The 18796-nt window shown below is 40.5% G+C and overlaps 1 protein-coding gene across 1 annotated transcript in view; it reads left to right on the top strand.

The window, feature by feature from the left end:
* Window positions 1-18796, top strand: part of GREB1L (GREB1 like retinoic acid receptor coactivator) — a 148754-nt gene that overhangs the window by 118266 nt on the left and 11692 nt on the right. The window contains exons 16-25 of the mRNA XM_075142009.1: window positions 466-646; window positions 1966-2158; window positions 3576-3709; window positions 5905-6244; window positions 10402-10517; window positions 10880-11124; window positions 12175-12737; window positions 13228-13330; window positions 16995-17150; window positions 17346-17485. Of these exons, the coding sequence (XP_074998110.1) occupies window positions 466-646; window positions 1966-2158; window positions 3576-3709; window positions 5905-6244; window positions 10402-10517; window positions 10880-11124; window positions 12175-12737; window positions 13228-13330; window positions 16995-17150; window positions 17346-17485 (2171 nt within the window). The remainder of the gene's footprint in view (window positions 1-465; window positions 647-1965; window positions 2159-3575; window positions 3710-5904; window positions 6245-10401; window positions 10518-10879; window positions 11125-12174; window positions 12738-13227; window positions 13331-16994; window positions 17151-17345; window positions 17486-18796) is intronic.

The following is an 18796-nucleotide window of genomic DNA, read 5'->3' as shown; positions in this document are numbered from 1 at the left end:
ATTGACACTAACGTTGAAGAAGGGCATGAAAAAAATGACATGTAGCGAGAGTCAGTTTTATATAAATTTATGATTTTTGCAAAGGAAAGGTCAGGATAACTTTTTCTGACTCGAGCAGGATTAATATGTTAGCTAAATATGGGCAAGTTTGGTCTAGGATCATGGAGCATAGCCAACTAAGAGCTGCTCTGGAAATTTTTGTAGAGGTCTGATTTTTTTTTTTGATAATGTGAGAAGTCTTTGAAAGGTCTTCAGGCACTTTTTGAAGGAAATCAAGAAGCCAAGAAGCAAATTTCCATCCCCATTGTGAGAGAAAATGCATTTAGATACTCCTCTTCTTACTAGGGCATATCAGAGATTTGGCTAAGTCCTGATATTGGCGGACAAGTGGCAACCTTCCGTTGACACTTCATTTTTGGATGCACGCAAAGGAAAAGATTTTTGTTGTATTCTTCTTTCTGACAGGTGTCCTTGTGGACTTGGGCCTAGAAGATAATGGAACGGCGTATCAGAAAGCCGAGAAATATGTGGTTCGGCTAGACAATGAGATTCAAACAAAATTTGAAGTTTTCATGAGACGAGTGAAGCAGAATCCCTATACACTGTTTGTGCTGGTTCATGACAATGCCCACGTGGATTTAACAAGGTAGCTGCTTCAATCTGCCAAAGGAAAACCATCCTCTCCCAGTATTTTTCAGTTGGGTTTTTCAAAAGACTTACCAGATACCCAATGCTTTCTCTACGCCTAAGGCATTTTGTGCCTCAAAATCAGAAATAATCTTTTTTGCTTGCCCATGATATTTGTTAACTAATGCTGATTCAGCTAAAGATAGGTGAGACTAGTTTCAGATTTTTGGATCTCTAACAAGACTGTTTGTAGGGGTAAGTGCTATGGTACTGAAGTCCAGGAAAAAGGGCTGAATTTTGCAACTTTCTTTGCTCTTCTTGTCTTTCTTCCTATTCTCCTTCTTCTTCTCTACTCAAACCCAAGTCTCTCCCACGTTCACAATCCACTCATGTTTTAATTCATGTTTTTATCCTTGATGATAGTGTTGTTTTTAATATAAGAAGGCTTACAGACATTTAACTCTTTGCATCATCTGAAAAATGTCCTAGCTACTGTAAGGAAAGGATTTAAAAAACAGCTGTGTTGAATTTGGTCAGTGTTAGGTCTAAACAGAACAACATATACACACGTGTGCAGAAACATTTCTTCACACTGAATCATAACTTTACTATGGAAAAAGAAGGAAATAAGTAAAGCTAATTATTCTGCTCTTATTCCATGGGTAAACTGAGGAGAATAATCTTAATGTGATATAGATATGGTGCATAACGCTGTGGGATTAATTTGAATATCAGAGTTGTAATAAACAAAAAAAATCCTTGAAGGACAGCTGAAAATAGATAAAAGCAACATTCTTCCTACCTTATCACCACCATCACATTTTTGTTACTGTCTTTGCTGTACACTGAATTTGGAATTCCTGAATATTCTGGAGGTGAAGGTAACTCCAGGAAATGGAAATCAGAACATCAGGAGGCTATCAGGTTCCCCAGTCTTTTAGGAGAATGTTTCAGGCTGGAAAATCCACTGGATTTTGTAAAATCGTTACTGTATCCTAACCCCACAGCTCATGGAACAGTTTCTCAGTGAGAGGGATTTCATCAGCTTTGGCTTATTTTTGGTTTCCTCCATCTGATGCTCTTTTAAATTGGCACACTAATTCACCTTCTCACTGTCAGCAGATTTTGGTCCTCTGTTTAGTAGGGGTTTTTTCCCGTTGCCTGATGCTAGTCACAGAAAACACTGAAATAGTTTTGACATCTTTCACCTTTCCAAAGAGTTTTTTGAGTTGTGCTTCTCAGTGCCATGGTCATTTGGAGATTTTTCTGCAGGAAGAGAATAATCTGTTGAATCTCAGGATGTCAGTAAGGCAATTCTTTGCATTCTTATTTCTGCAGTGCCATTTCAACTTCCCTGTCACATGGTGAGCCTAGTCATGGTCTGGCTGATAGAGTTATTAATTGCAGGGAGGTTCTTGAAGCATTCAACCTCCTTGTCCTTCAGGTCAGCTCTTTTCCTTATGCCTTGCAAACGCAGCAGTCCAGGATCAGCTCTAGCAATGAGGTACATTGGATACAATTTGACACTGTGGTAAGTGTTTAATTGTTAATTTTAACTGTGAATTTTAATGGGGACTTCACACCGAACAGAATCTAGCAGATGTGTATTAAAGAAAAATGACAGGAGGGAGTTTGTTCTCTCAGGCTCCAGGTGCACAGCCCTGGGATGCTGATGGTAGAGGCAACATTGACATTTAGGCCCAGGAACTACACATTTTTCTTTGTCTCATGTAATATGAGAAATTACGTTCTACGCTCTGGGCAGACAAAGCTATGTAGACATGCCATAAAGCTCTGGAGCTGACCTTCCATTTTCAAGCAGTCTGACTTTTGACTCTAAGTTATATGTCACATAGCCTGTCAAGTCTGTTCATTACTTCTCTGGTCCTAATAAAAGTTGTGTGCTAGGTTACCAAGTTATGGTGTAGTAGATGCCATCATTGTGCAGAGAAGAGGTGAGAAAGGTCTGTTGGACATTCAGCACCATTAGCTTTTTTCCCCATTTCAGCCTGCTGATTCTGAGGATGTTTTGGCAAAACCTGCTTAAAAATAACCTTTTCTCCTATTCCTTGTTTGGTATATTTATATCAAGTTCGACTTTACTTTGTTTACTGGTTTCTGTAAAGTGTCTTAAAGTGATAGCTGTAAAAAATAGTTAAAGTCAAATAAACAGAACAGTGAAAATGAGGGATTGAATGCATATTCAAAGTTTGCATTTTGGTTAATATAAGCCATTGTGGTGACCTTTTGTAAAATGATCTAGACAATTTTTTATTTCCCAAAAGTAAAAAAATCAACAACTTTCAGTCTTATGATTAAAAAAAAAACCCCACAAAAAAAGGGGAGACTGTATGTGATTAATTACGTTCCTAGTGATTACTGGTGATGTAAATGCACTGGAGACCATGCTGTGCTTCCAGCAAAGGCCTCATGAAATTTGAGGCAGCAAATATTCTGCCTTTCTGATTGCTGTCTGGAGATTTACATTCCAGCAAAGAAATGATCAGTTGCTGATTGCCATTAGAAATGTGTAGAATCTGACAGTCAAGAAGAATTTTGGAAATTAATAATCCTTCTGCTTTCAGGTTCCGCTTTAAATAGAAATGAGGTCACAGTTGACAGTAGATACAAAGCCAGAGACAGGGAGTCAGAAAATAATTAGCAGTATTCTAGAACCCCCTGCAATCACAAGTAGAAGATATATTGAAAAATTTGCAAGGACCTACACCTGTCTTTCCTAGCCGTAGACAAATAATAAGTTAAATAAAAAAACAATTTACATCTTATTGTATTCTTTGAAACAAACAAATAGCATCACTGAGGGAGAATGAATGAAAAGAAAGGATACTTTGCTTTGGAAAATACTTTCCACTTATTTTTTAAATGACAAAAGAAATTTAAATTAGTTCCAGATTTCCTTATGTTTTTGCTATGTCTGTATGGAACAGGATGACGCAGCAAGCGAAGACAAGCTGTACTTTGGTTTGAATGAATACAGCAAATCCCTCCAATGGGGAGTCACAAGTCCTCTTTTGAGATGTGATGAAACCTTTGAAAAAATGGTCAACACACTTTTAGAAAGGTAAATAGTAACATGGGAGCTTGGGATTCTGCTTAATTGGGATCTTAAGGATACAGATATATTTATGAGCCCCGTCACACAGGGATGAAGACATGATGACCTTTGATGTTGATCTTGGAATCTGTGAAGTATGTGCAATTTTTGTTTTTGTAATGAATTTAATGCTGTTAAAGAAGGAGGAGATATCCTTCATTTGTTTGTAGAAGAGATTAGGCCCATTCAGCAGCAGTCCAGGCTCAGCTGTGCTATTCTCTTCTTTTGGCTTAGCCCCCACTAAGCTAAGAAGGTACCAGAGGTTTCATACCTCACCGTTTGCGGTGTCTCTGCTGAGACTGCCAACAAATTTTTCAGTGGTGGCTCAGGTGAGTGACATTATTTCAAAAACGTCATTTTTATTATTTCATTAGCTGGCTATGGTTTTGGTTCCTGCAGCTCAGAGCCTGAAAGTGGCTTGTTAGTACACTGCAGCTGCCGGAACAAGCTACCTTCATAGTACATATTCAAGATATAATTAAATGTGCACATTACAGGAGTAAAGGCAATACTGTGGTTTCCAGCGATGTGGAAATCTATTCTGTGTATCAGCAGGACAGATCCCTTATAACAGTTCAAGCTATAGTTCTCTGTATTTTAATATTTACTAGAATAGGATTGTTCTGTCTTCAGTACTGTTTTTCCTACTTTATTTAGATTTATTTAGATTCATTTGATCTAAATGTATCTATATTTATTAAGTAAAATACAATATCAAATGTATTAAATTAGCAACATTAAATGAATAATTAAGTACACCATTAATCCTTAATCTTTATTATTATCTGCAAATATTTAAGTAATGAATGTTATAAATAATAATAAGGTTAGTTAATCTTAATAGGTCAGTTCTTTAAGCTTCTCATAGTCTTTCTGGCCAAGTCCAATGGAAGAGATAGTGGCCACTGTTGCTCTCTTTCTGTTCTTAAAATGTGGATGGGGAAGAGGGTGAAGGAGGATTAATGCATGTGTAAATACTGTCCTGATATGAGGTTAGGATAAGACTAGAAATTGATGAGAGGGGAACCTGTACCTTGGAGCCAGGATATGCTTTTGCATCACAGTTTATTGATTTAGTCTCCGTTTTCAAGAAACTGGGTTATTGCGTCTGGGTGGATGCACCATACAAGCTTACAAGCCTGAAAACATTGCAGACATTTTGGTATTATAAGAAAGGCTCCATTTGTCTTAGTAGCAAAAATGCAGTGGGTGCTTTTATGGGAGGAGGATTAAAAAGTGTTATAAAAATGTATTGATTTAATGACTGGCTTATGGTTTACAGAGCGAGCTACTGTACCTACCGGTTAAAGACAGACACAAAACTTTATTCAAATGGATCCCATATCGTCTATTAAATTACTCAAGAAAGAGACCAGAGAAATTTGGAGCTTTTAGTTGTTTTAGCCATTTGGACTTCTGTGGCGCAAGACTAGCACGCAAGGCATAATAGCGTAGTTTTTTTCTGTATTATGGTGGTGAGTGAACTCGTTGAGAATGTCTAGAAATGGAGTGCTTTTTTGCTTGAGTAGGTTTTGAATTTTTTTTCGTAGCATTTTACTTTGTGAGTTCCTATCTGTTGTCACTGCATATAGCTGTAATGAGAGAGAAAGAAACATTGGCTATGCAAATTAAAAGTCAAAATGGAAGTTCAGATTTGGCTCAGGGCCAACAATGCCTATTGGTAAGTTAACTTTCTGGTGGGAGGGTGAGAGATGTGAAATTGTGAAGTACTTCTCCCACAAGCCACTTGAAGCAGTGATGATCCTCCAAGTTCATAGAAGAAAAAAGCTTGTGGACAGCAAACTAATTATTAGCCTGTGCTCTTGGAGTGAACCGGATCTTAGATGACCCGTATCTCCATCAAGTTAAAAATCTTTAGCTGAAATTCTGGCTCAAATGAAGGTAACAGAAGTTCATAATTCCTGTTACTTGAGCGCGGGACTTCGGTCTCTATCTTCTGCATTTGGAGCATGTTGTATGGATTTCCTTAAAACACATTAGATTTTCTGCAAAATTATTGTCCATGAAAATCAAAGGTTTCATTCTTTGAGCACTACTGAAAAAAATGGGCACTTCTTTACCACACAGTCCTGGTTTTTGGCTAATTTTCAGACATTACTGTGATTTTGCATGTGCTAACGCAGAACTGTATCTCCTCAAAGGTACCCCCGGCTGCACAGCATGGTGATTCGCTGCTACCTTCTCATTCAGCAGTATTCCCAAGCTCTGATGGCTCTCACGACCATGGCCTCACTAAGAGATCACAGCACACCCGAGACGCTCAGCATAATGGATGACCTTATCACTTCTCCAGGAAAGGATAAGAATGGCTGCGGCCACATGCTCGTCATTAGGGTGCCGTCTGTGCAGCTAGCCATGCTGGCCAAGGAGAGGTTACAAGAAGTAAGAGACAAGTTAGGTCTGCAGTATCGTTTTGAGATCCTCCTTGGGAATCCTGCCTCAGAGCTTATTGTGGCAAAACACTTTGTGACACGGTTGAAGGTTAGCAGAAACTAAATATTTGTTTGTATGCCCATTGTAGTCATCTGACTGTCGTACATGTTTTGTGTTTATTCCCACATGTTTATAGGTTAATTATTCTATAGGGAAAGGGTGCATGTTCTGTATCTGTCTCCATGGAAGTATACTGTACTTTTGATAAGCATAAATGATTTAGAAACTCAGAAAAAACCTGAATTGTTACTGGTCCATGAAGTCAAACACCGGATGTTACCTCAGTTCTTAAAGTTGAATAACAGCATGAGTCAGATAGGATTCGTCTCTGAATCTCTGAAAGCAGAGCTCAGATCTCCTTAGATAAACTAATTCTTTCCACCAACTTATCTGTCTGTCTAGTGTATCTGTTGTCTGCTCTGTTCATCCATCTTCTGCCCTTCTGATAACTGGTAAAGTATGCTATTTGTCATAGACTTCTTTTCTCAAACCACTGCATGCTGAAAGCCTCTTCTACCCAGCATATACGCACCAGGCTAAACTTTTGCATGGATTTATAAGAGCGTGGTTCAACTAGCCAAATCCACTTCCTGAATTAACCTCACTACATTAAACAAAGGGAAATGGATTGCCTGCCTTAGGTACCAGCCTGAAAGTAATTCCGGTTATCTGTCCCGATCCCTGCTCTAAGTCTCACGGAGAGATTCGTTTTCTGTTTCTTCTATGAGTTATACAGTGTATTCAAAACCACACAGAAAAGGAATGAATTTTGTGAGCCTTTCTTAAAGAGCTTGCCTACAACCAAAAGCAGGTAAAATGTCCTTTAAAGAAGCTGCCACCTCTGCTTCTCAAACCTTGTCTGCAGCAGGAGAGGGAAGAGAGGAAAGTAGTAGTCGTGAAGGAGAAAACGACATGTGAGATAGCAGCTCTGTGCTGCTGGTTTTTTTGGCTAGGCATTGATTCCAACCTTAAATCATTCTCGAATCGGATCCTGTGAGGGCTTCTTTATGGCCCTTTGCCATAAAGAGTTGCAGCCCTTACACATTGCTGGAGCAGCCTGTGAGACCTTTAGTGCAGGTTAGGATTGAGTGTAAAGCAGGTGAATATCCATGTAGCCATTAATTTGGAATAGAGGAATTTCATCAGGCAAAGAATGAAAAAACTTCTAAATAATTCTTCTTATTCCTCTCGTCCACAACATAAGATGTTTTTTTGGAGTAAACAAAGCTGTAGGATTCTGGACTTGTTTCCTTCCTTGCAGGTGACTAGAAAAACCCCACTCAATTCTGAAACATGCATATGAAGGGAGTGAGGAGAGGAATTCAGTTGCCCAAAGATAAGCCTGTAGTGTCTTTTTAGGTGGGTTATCTCGGTGGCACTCCAGAATGATGAAGGTCGCCTGTGAGTCTTGGGCTGGGCTGCCGTACCTCCTACTCTGGTGCCTGGGATAATGCGGGGTATCTGAAATGGTGTGAGCATATGTTTGGACAATTGATTCCCTTTATAAAATTCATCAGCCATGCTACCATTGTGTCTAGTCTATTGCAGACAATTTTGATTTAGTCTCCGTGCTGCTTGGCTTTTCTCCTGATGTTAGGTGGAGTAGTGAAGCTGGAGGACTAGAGCAAGTGGGGAACTGATAGCTGCCTGCTTCCACTATGAGTACCTAGGCCCTTTTTTTTGGGGCGGGGAGAGCAATATGAGGCTACTGAGTGCCTTCTGGTGAGGCTGAGGCTCAAAATGCTGGTCCCACCAGCAACGGCTGTTGGTTGCAGGGAGGATGAGACTTCATCGTGACCATTTTCAGGGGCAGGGAGGGAAACTTTATAGCTGTTAGTGACCTCAGTTGAAAAGTTTGACTTAACTTAGCCTCTCCCTAAGGGAGCGTTAGCAGTGTGTCTGTGCCGCAGCAGGGCAGGGAGGGTGGGCAGCTGTCTCTGCAGTGCTGGTAGCTGGACCATTCCCCTCTGTCAGACAAGCCGTCTGGCCAGCCAGGTCAGTCCTCTCCATCAGGGAGCCAGGCTTCAAGGGGGGTGGCACACGCAGAAGTGCAGAATGAAAGAAGAGGTGGAAAATAATTTAAATAACTATTTTGTTGACAAGGCATGCTGTCACGGCATACCCTTTAAGTGTAAGGAGAATCAAACCGTTTGGGAGGCATTCTGAGGTGAGAAGCCCAGAGGGCTGCAGCTCTCTGCCCCTCCTGAGTAAGACGGTCAAGAAATGTATCTTCTGTATGCAAGTTTACAGCTCAAAGCCCCAGACACTTGGGCTTCTTTTTAGGTCCTTAGGCTAGCAGAAAGAAAATCAGCTTTGTATCTGTCTTCCCCTATTTCCTTTTCTAGCCATGCACTTTTGCAGAAACTTCCGTCATTGGAGAGGCAGGATAACACACAGTCAGACTAACCCTGCCGAGCCAGAAAATATCTCTCTGCTGCCGAGGCTGCTTTACTGAGCCAGTAGACAATGTTAGGTAGTTGGAGAAATAATTTTTTTCTGTGAACGTGTTATACAGAGGATGCTGAAATCAGCAGGGGAAAGAAATCAGGACTAGGGAAAGAGAATAGAGCCATAGTAGAAAAGGGGAATATTACTCCAAATCATGCTCTTCTAAACTAAGAAAAAAAGAATCATAGGTTTTTTTCAGTGGAAATTTTCAAAAGGTCAAATGGCACACTGTGTCACTGATCTGCTAGTGAGTCCTCCTTTTCAATCCACTTTATCTGCTTGAGAAGATTGCTCATAAAAGTTGGCCTTTCTGGGGAAGAGGAAGGGTAAGGAGAGAAGAGGTCAAAAGTACAGGTTGAGACTAAAAGAACCAAGAGGGAATTCAAGATAGGGTTCTTCTTGGAAGGTATGTTTTCCACAAAGCTTGCATAAGTCTTGTTGCTCTGTAAAGAGAGCTGTGTCTTGTTGTCTTGCACATCTGTGCTGAGAAGAGTTTTATATATATATATATTATTTTTAATGGACAATTTGAGTGGTTGGGCTTGGTGCCATGACTCAGCAAACTAGATTCTGTGCCTCAGCTAGGTAAGAGTCTTCTCCAGAACTGATTTTGTCCATTATTAATATGAAAGAAGGAAAACCCTTTTGCAGCAGGGTGATATGCTGTAGCTCAAATATTTGATGATTCTGTAACCATTAGGGCTTAATTTCCTTGTCTGGAGAGACTTTAACATCTAATCAGCATGGAAATGTAACATCTCAGGGTTATATAGAAAGAGCTTCTCTGCTGATCTCCTGTCTTGACTGGTCAGTGATCTAAGAGGCTGTGTTGTCAGTTTTCCTGTCAGTACCCATAATGTATTGACAGGAATGGCTGGATATGAACCTGCATTTTTGCATTTCAGCTTTATAATACAATTGCAGTGTTTGTAGAGATAGAATGGCTTGTTTCCTTTCTAAGTGATAGTTTCTGAGTCTTTCAGCTTTACTTCCGTTTAGCAGTTGCTGTAGGGTGCTCATGCCTGTCTTGATTAAATACTGCCGATATCACCTGGAAGTCTGGGCACTGTGCAACACAGCAAGAAAGATGCTATTGCTCAAGATAAAGAAATGTTTTTAGGAGGCTGCATCCAACACAGAGGATGGACTCAGGCAAGTTCAGTAAGCTCTGCTGAACCAAGGGGACTGAAGGGTGTAAGGACATGGGACTGACGCGACCAGCCTTTCCAGTGTTAAGGGAAAATGGTACTGTTTTGTGGTCTTGGGCCTTGGTAGACTGTAGGGAAGGAGTCCTTTCATGTGGGATTACCTCCAGTGAAAGGGAATTTTTTTTTCTTTCATATAATCTTTCATTTTATAGAATAGTTAAGGAAATATTTGAGGATCATGGAATCATTTTCATACTCCACTTGAACATCTTACTTGAGCTTTACATTAATTTCAAAGAACTTTTATCTGTGCTGGCTTGAAACCAAAGGCATCAACTACATTTTTCTTTGGCAAACCACACTAATACCACACCAGATGTATGTTTCCAGCATTGAATAACATATGATATGCATCCTTTTTCTGTGCATTTAATGCTTGGCTAATACTTCACTACCAGAAAAAATGCATGCCTGTACCTAAGGTCTCCTTCCTGTTGGCTGTTGAGTAAGCAAACTCTGTATACAAAGAAAAAGCAGGAACTGAAAAAAAAACAGGTGAAAGTTTAGAAGGTGTCATTTAGGTGTGACTGGAAGTTTCTCTGTTCACAGGCTTGGAGGGGAAATGAGCAGGACGACTGGATCCCTCGCACCTATCAGGATTTGGAAGGTCTACCTTGCATTGTTATTCTAACTGGCAAGGACCCTCTAGGAGAAACTTTCCCCAGGTGCTGTTATTACTCTTGCATTATAGCTGTTCTCTAACAAGTTTAGATAAGTTGGGGGGGTGGATAAGTGGTTTGATATCATCTAGCTATTTTTTCACAAAAAAGTGTATTTTAGACTTTATTTGGGAACAGTTTAAAATTTTGGAAAGTGCGGTTTGTGAAAAGTAAAGCTACTGTACTGTGTGGGTCAATGAATGTCTGTGCAAAGTACCAAGGAGCGTAACTTATGTGCTGAATATTTTAAATTCATTTTATATTTACTGGCTAATAAAATTGTTCATGAATAAGCACTTAAAGATAGGGAGTATTCTTCAAAGTCAGAGAAAACAAAACTTTCTTTTTTCTTGGGTTGGGTTTTCTAGGTCTTTGAAATACTGTGACCTTCGACTAATTGACTCAAGCTACTTAACTCGGACCGCATTAGAGCAAGAAGTAGGCCTGGCATGCTGCTATGTCTCGAAAGAGGCAATTCGAGGGCCTATTGTAGCTCTTGACCTTAGTGAGAAGGAGCATGAGAAGGCTAATGGTAGCGAGAATGACTCTGATGAGCTGTTGATAGACTTGGACCGACCCCAGAGTAATAGCAGTGCTGTCACTGGAACCTCAGGTCAGTTACCCTGCTGTTGCTCTGAAAAACAAGTCTTCATTCCTAAGTCATTGGAATTTGAATGCAAACATTGAGATGTTTAGTCAAATGTGGGTTGCTTAGCTGTATCCTGCTGCAAGCTAGGCAATGAAATGTTAGTAGCAGATTCTTTCCACAGTGAGCAATTTTCCTGTGTATAGCTAAAAGGGGATGGTGTTGCAATGGGAGGATGGTATGCCATGGCTAAGGGTCCCTTGTGATTTTTATTTTTAAACTTACATTTCACATTTGTTGCTAGTTTTGTCTGGTGGATCCTGAAAAGATCTTAAAAATCAGAGTAGAAATGGATAGTATAAAATTTTAGGAATAGAAGAATGCTCTGTAACTGGGGGGGTGTCTATGAGTGAGGATGGATATTTGCCTCCTTGCCAAGACCAACAGAATGGCTGGGTCTTGCCCTACCTCTTCAGGCTTCAATGGAGCCTCATCTTCCACCAAACCTTCCCTTTCTTGGATTTCTCAGGCACTTCTGGGTCCTTCCCTTTGTTTCCCTATAGTTTGAGCTGGACAGCTCAACTGACCACCAGCTGAACTGAACCTTTGCCATACACCAGATCTTCCTGTATACACTGACTAAACCTGACTGGTACGGAGGAGGGAGCATAGCCCAGTTCACGTGAAAGTTGCAGTGAAACGAATGCTCTGTTCTCCATAGAAAGGAAGGTCAAATTGATCTGTGATGTATACAGTGGTGTGTTGTACTTGAATTTCAGAAGGTTGTACCATCAAATTTCAAATCCCAGATGGGAAATGATAGTTAACATACAGAGATTGGGATTGGGACACCTGTGTTTGGCTCTGAACCCTAGCAGAAGGGCCGTTGCCTCTCCAGCAAGAGGGACAGATGGATCTCAATGATTTCTTTTTAAATGGTGAAACACTGACCTAAGCCACAGCAGCACTCATTGAACAGAAGTATTTGTACATTAGGATTGTCGCATAGATCAAACGAGTTCATGATTTTCTTATGTCGGCCAGTACCTGTTCATTGCCTGCTCTTTGATTCCCCAGGTTCCCTGGCTGACAATGGCGTGAGCTCCTCGAGTGCTGCAGACAAGTCTCAGAAGCAAGCACCATCGCTTAACTTTCAGACTGTGGCGCACAGCTCAGTAGATGAGGGAACTTACCCCAGTTTCACAGCTGGAGAGACCCTGAAGCAAGAATGCGACTCCCTGGGTAATCAGATGGCGAGCAGCACCACTTCGAAATTATCATCACTGTCTTCAGTCTCCCAGGCATTTCGGTGGCCTGCCCATTCGGCCAAAGACAGCAAGGCCCTCCGTGCTGCGCTGCCACGCATCGTCATCCTGTCGAAAGCTGCCTACTGTCTCCTGAGCTCGCAGAAAAATGGGAATTTGCCTTCCTCCTCTTCCCTCCTGCCTCATGCTGACGTGTCTTGGCTGAGCTCTCTGAGGCCTCTGCTTCACAAGGACATGAACAGTGAAGAGCAGTCTCTCTACTACAGGCAGTGGACGACAGCCCGACAGCACCACGCGGACTTCAGCAATCAGGGTGAGACGTCTGGCTCGAGGAGTTTTCACCCCAGGCGGCTGCTTTTGACAGGACCACCGCAAGTAAGAGAACAGTTCCTTCCTCTTGCCTTATTAGCAGGATGAGAGGACCGATGATGAGGACTGCAGATCGTACTGAAAAGGCCCCCTGCAAGGTTGCACACAGGTGTTTCGAGGTCAAAAATCAGTCAAATTTTAAGGTTAAGTCCATGCTGGAAGTGGTAAGGAGAGGAAGGGTGATGCTGTATGTCCTGTTTTAGCCTAAATGAACTACGTATGGATGGCACTGGGCATAAAATTGCCATGAGCTTATCAGTAGAGAAGCAGTTATCGCTGCCGACCTCCCTGCGTACAAAAGCGATACAGGCTGTGGGCCAGGTTTTGCTCACAGATCAATTTTGTAATACTGTTCACCATAAGGGGAAATACTACATCTTGTTATGTTTTCACGCAGAGCTAGAATGGGGTAAGCCCAAAGGCATTTATCTGAAATGTATCCTTCCTTCATATTTGTCTGAGTTGGGATTTGGATTTTTTTCCATCTCTGGCTCAGGTGGGAAAGACTGGCTCATACTTGCAGTTCCTAAGGATTCTCTTCCGCATGCTGATCAGGTTGCTGGAAGTAGATGTGTACGATGAAGAAGAGATTAATGCCAGTAAGTATTTAGTCGTCATTCTTAATATGCATTATAAAGAGCCTCTGTTATGTGTTATTCAGCAGTGACAAATTTTTAGGCTCACGGAAAGACTATAAATTACACCTACCACTTGTCCTGTCCATTAGTGTGTACTAGACTTACTGTAAGTGTCTGCATATATTTAAATATAGATGAATAAAAATGTAAATTTTATATTGGGCTTAGCTGAGAACTATTAAATGTGTTTTGGATTAACATATTTGGATAGCACTAAAATGAAAGTGAACACAAAACTGTAAATGGGCAACATCTGCCCATGTTATCTCTCCTTGCTAGTTTTTAAACACTGGCTGCTTTTAAGCAGACAAGACATTTAAGAACATTTTGTTTCTGGCTGAAACATCACTATTATTTATGTTTAAGTATAAATTAGGTACCAATTTTCAGTAAGACTGCCTTCTGTCTGCAGTTTACAGATCTTATGCTGAGGAAAAAGGGCAGTGGGAGCCCCTTTGGATTTGCCCTCGTTTGTCAGATCTCACAGATCCATTAACTGCTGTGGCAGGACTTTGCCTTGAGACGCACAAACCCTTTTAAAAATGAGTCCTCTTCTGGGTGTTCTTTACATAACTCTGTGGTTTTGTAGTGAAGATAACTCCATGATGCATAAATCTCATGACCTATTACACTGGCATCCTGAAAATGTAGTTGTTGTCAAACCTTTGAAAAGACTAATATGTATTTCTGCTCAGAAAGTGCTATTAAATGAAAAAAAGAAAATGTATTTTCCATTGATTTGGAGCTTTGGGGGCTGTTGTTCTCTCATTATTTGAACTAAAGTAGCCCAGAAACTTAGGATGAAATATCAAAATATAAGAGAAGTTCTGCGTCATGCCGTCTGGCCCGCTGTGATCACAGCAACGTGTCACACCCCTGCCAGGAATGCGTGGAACTACATTAGAAGAGCAGTTTGGGTTTGTTGGGGTTTTTGGTTGTGGCTTTTTTGCTCCCACTACTTCTATTGGAATGCTTTTCCAGAGCCCTAGTGCTCTGATGATTGAAAATATTATTTTATTCTCCAACCCAAAGGTGTTCCTGTCCCAGTTATAAACATTCTCTTTGGGACCAAAGAAAATATTAATTTAAATCAAAATGCTTTTTCTCTTCTTTGATTTTTGCTTCTACGGTGTAGTCAGGCAGCAATCTTACCCCCTCTCAGCATTCATCTAGGTACCCTGGATCTTCTTACAGGATCCTCACAGATGACAGGCTCTTTATCCTCCTTATCGGTTTAGTAGCTCTTGCCTGCACATCTATTTTCAATTTATCCTTCTGGTACATGGGTGACCAGAACTGAATGAGATATTCTGCAGGATGTTTAACCAGCCCACTGTACAACAGCTTGTGCGTTTCCCTGCCCCCACTGAAAGCCCCATGATTGATGAAACCTATGATTGCACTTGTCTTTTCCTTTCTCCCATTTCACTGGCACTGATACGTAGCTTGTACTCGTGGGTTCCTCTGCAACTCAGTCATTTCCAACCGAGGTGCTCCCAACCTGCTGCAGAAATGCTTGTTATTAGTCCTTGATTGTACAGATGACTTGTATTTTTTTCTGTTAAATATCATCCAGTTTCTGTTGTTACAGTTTTCGAAGGCATTGAATTCTTTCTGGATGATCTTCGATTCCTTCTCCATATTGACAATGACTCTTAGAGTGTGCCACCAGCAAACTTAAGCCCATGTTTTTTTGAGTTGGTGACATTAGTGAAAATATTAAACAGTATGCCCCTCTACTGATCTTTTAACTTCACTGGTAATCTCCACCTGCCTTAATGCTTACGATGTTACATGCTGCCATCTTCTGTTTAATCAACTTGTTCAATTTATAGACCATTCACTGTCTCTATTTTCTTCAGCTGTATTAATAATTTGTCATATAGTATCATATCAAATACTTTACGTAAGTCCAGAAGGAAAAGATGCATTTCATTTCCTTTCTTTAGAGAAATAGATATATCATAGCTGTATAATGAAAGTAACACAGGTTTTCTTTGGTCAACTCATGTTGCATTTTATTACATTTTTCATTAACTTCAACATCTTTAATTATTTTCTTCACCCTCCCCAAGTTTTGAATATTACCAAAGTCAAAGTAATGGACCCAGAGCTCCGTAGATTACTGTATCTCCTCTTAAATGGTGATAATATATGCGCTATGCTTGCATTGAAATCAGGCTCCTGCCTGATTTCACATACCTGTTCTTTCAGAAAACTGGCATGGAGATTGTTCTTTCTCTCTGTTTTGAGTGTGTATCAAGCTTTTAAAGTTTTGTTTCCATCTGGGCTTATAGTAAACCTTTTACTCCCTTGAAAACATAATCGTCAAAGTAAAAAGAACATTTTAAAAAAATTTAATTTATATAGTTGAGGTGATATAGCAAAGAAAATTGTTATTTGTTTTCATGCACTTTTCTGAGGTCTACCTCAGCTTGACATTTGGCAAAGCTTATTTTATCTCACACTTCTTGTCATTTAAGATAAAACTTCATTTGCTGTTGAGCTTTTTCCATTCCTCTTGGACTTTGTTCATTCTTAGTGTCCTTTTTGATGTAGACCCTCTGAAGTCCCTTCCTCTAGGTGTTCTTGTTTTGCTTGGTACGCTGGTTACTGGTTGTTTGGCAACTGTGATTCCAAGAAGTCCAAATCTTATTCGTAGGCAAGTCCCTGGTTTTCTCAGGCCAGCTGACTTACAGAGCCAGCTTTCTCAGGATTTGTCTATATGGACGAACTAATATACCTCACCTGACCAGCGGCATATGTGAATTCGAGCATGACACAGTGCCAGTGAGGTTAATGGCCTCCAAACTGCTGCTGGCTCATATCCTATTGGGTCAGTCTGGGTAGGATAAGCATGTGCTTGTCTGTAGACCCAACCTTCGTTTCATCTGAGTTTGCTGTTCTGAAATCAATAGCCTCAGTTACACACCTACTTTTGTGTGTTCTTCCATCTCATTTTAAACTGAATTGACCCATGTTCAAGCTGCAGTCCAAGGTTGTTGTCTTTGGCCAACGTTCCCGTTACTTACACTGGATTTTCTACCTTACACTTTCCTCTGTTGGATCAAAGCAAAGAAGTTCCAGTTGATTCTTGCTGGCTGCATCCCATTCTCTAACAGGAGTGTGTCTTTTACTGCCTTTATCATGTACCATCAGCTACTAGTTCATCAATTTATACAGCCCCTTTCTCCCTGCTTTCATCCTTCTGCCTTTGGATACTTTTGCTTCTCATTTACCCAATGCTCCTCATTTTGTATACTAAAGACAGAACCACAGAGAGGCTCGAGACTCCACCTGTATCTTCTGCACAAATAGGACTGTTCATTTGAGCATTTTCTGCATAAATCAGAGTGAATTATACCTCAGCAGCTTGATGAGAGGCAGAGCAGAAAGATACCTATAAGGCTCCTTTGCTTGTATACATTTTCCAAATTGCCATTTCTTTGAAAATGTGGTGTGTGGCTAATAATTTTGATTTTGGTAATATTTATGACATTCAAAGAGGTCTCTTTTTGTGTGTGTGCACCTGTGTGGGTTCCTGTGCAACTGTAAATCAGCAAACATCACGTAAACGCCATTCAGTGGGTATCTGATACTGCTTACCTGAAGTGTGTTGTTGCAGGTCATACAGAAAACAGTGAAATTACTCATTCTAGCAATGACCACTGGCCAGATATTGAGATCTTCAGCAAAATGTCTTTTGACCTAAATGTACATGACCCCAAGTATAGAACTATAAGTCCCGTATACACGGAACAACTGTCAAGAGTAAAACAAGGTAAGTAGAGTTTTTTAGGACTACTTTCCTACAAAGAATCAGGTTTTACTGGTTTGATTGAACACATGAGTTCACAAAAGCCTTTAATCTTCAAAATGAAATGAAAAAAACAATTTGTGTGTTCTTTACAATTGTTACTGGGATCACAGTCTTTGTTTTTAACATTCATAAAATTCCTGTTTTCTTTATGCACAGAAACAAGCAAAGAAACAAAATCAGAGGAACCTAAGAAAAGGGAGACTGTGTCCATGATGTTGACTAAATATGCAGCTTACAATACGTTCCATCACTGTGAGCAGTGCCATCAGTATATGGACATTAATCCTGCTGCACAGGTTGGTGTCAAGTCCAAGGGTAAACCGCATCCTTGATTTTTCTGTGGTCTCTCCAGGTGTACCGCTCTGGTCTCAGGACTCATGCTTTCACCTTCCCTGAGATGGAATTGTTTAATTCTTCCATTCTCAGGGGAGATACTGAGCTGCAGACCGGGGAGCATCAACTGTGTCTGCTGCATTCTGCATGAGCAGTTCTCCTCTCCAGCTGCCTCTGACAAAGGGTGAATATTGTGACTAGTTGTCTCAAGCCAAAGCATTATTCAGCCCGCCCAGAGGGTTCGCAGCATCTCATGGGAGAGGACTGTAAAATTAAGAGAGGTGCTTCTCTTACCTAAATGCCAGCCATCCGCGCCTGTGATGGGAGACTGGAAGGCCTGCTTCTGCCTCCCTTTGTATGTAACTGTGCATGCTTCTTAGCGGTAGCTTATGAGTCACTAGACAAAAATGGTCATTTTTAACTGTTTAGTTAAAAAACTTTTAATCTCTAAAACAAACAGTTATGCTCGCAGGAGACTGGCAGGTAAGATTATTGCTGGTTAATAGCTCAGACATTATTTCTTCACCACCACCAATAGTTTACGTGGAGGTTTCTTATCTCAAATAGTTCTTTCCTTGCTTGCTAATCTTTTCCAACAGCTTGCTGTTAACCTAACACAGCATAGACACACTGACCTGGCAATGTACAATGTCAGTTACCTCGGAGCAGCACCAGCAGGTCTGATTTAAACCTCATGCTTCATTAAGTACATCGACACAAGCAAATCCTCCTAAAGGACATCTGTTGTTCCCTCCACTCATCTTTGTGCATGTGGTCAAACATAACGACTAGTAATAAATATAAATATCTACTTGTATGTGCAAGTGTGAGTTGTGTATATAGAATTATGATAATAGAACTGGAGAAATTACACATCCAAAGGGGAGTCATTGGATAGCAGGCATTATGAAGGGAGAGAGATTCTTCAGTGCTTTAACAGAACCTAAATAAAGCCCCTTTCATTTTTCATCTTTACTTAGGCTAATTATTTAAATTCTTTAGTAAAGATTATAGAAAGGTGACTGCTAAGAGTAAATGATTTGACCTGGTAGTAAGACAGATGCTTCTGTAGGATGAAATCTTATCAGATATGTGGGCACTTTGTATACACGTACACGGTTCAGTGAAGCGCTGTGCAAACTTAAGCTCACCCAAATTCTTCATAGCCTTGTTAATGGTGTGGTCTGCCTTGGTCACCTAGCTGCTTAGAAGAGTATTGCCACAGGAAAAATACCATACTAATGCAGCCATGCTGCTGCTGAGATGTCTGAATG

This window comes from Calonectris borealis, chromosome 2, assembly GCF_964195595.1.
Source record: "Calonectris borealis chromosome 2, bCalBor7.hap1.2, whole genome shotgun sequence".
Taxonomy (NCBI): domain Eukaryota; kingdom Metazoa; phylum Chordata; class Aves; order Procellariiformes; family Procellariidae; genus Calonectris; species Calonectris borealis.
The sequence above is the reverse complement of the archived record's forward strand: the minus strand, read 5'-3'. Positions and strand labels throughout refer to the sequence as shown.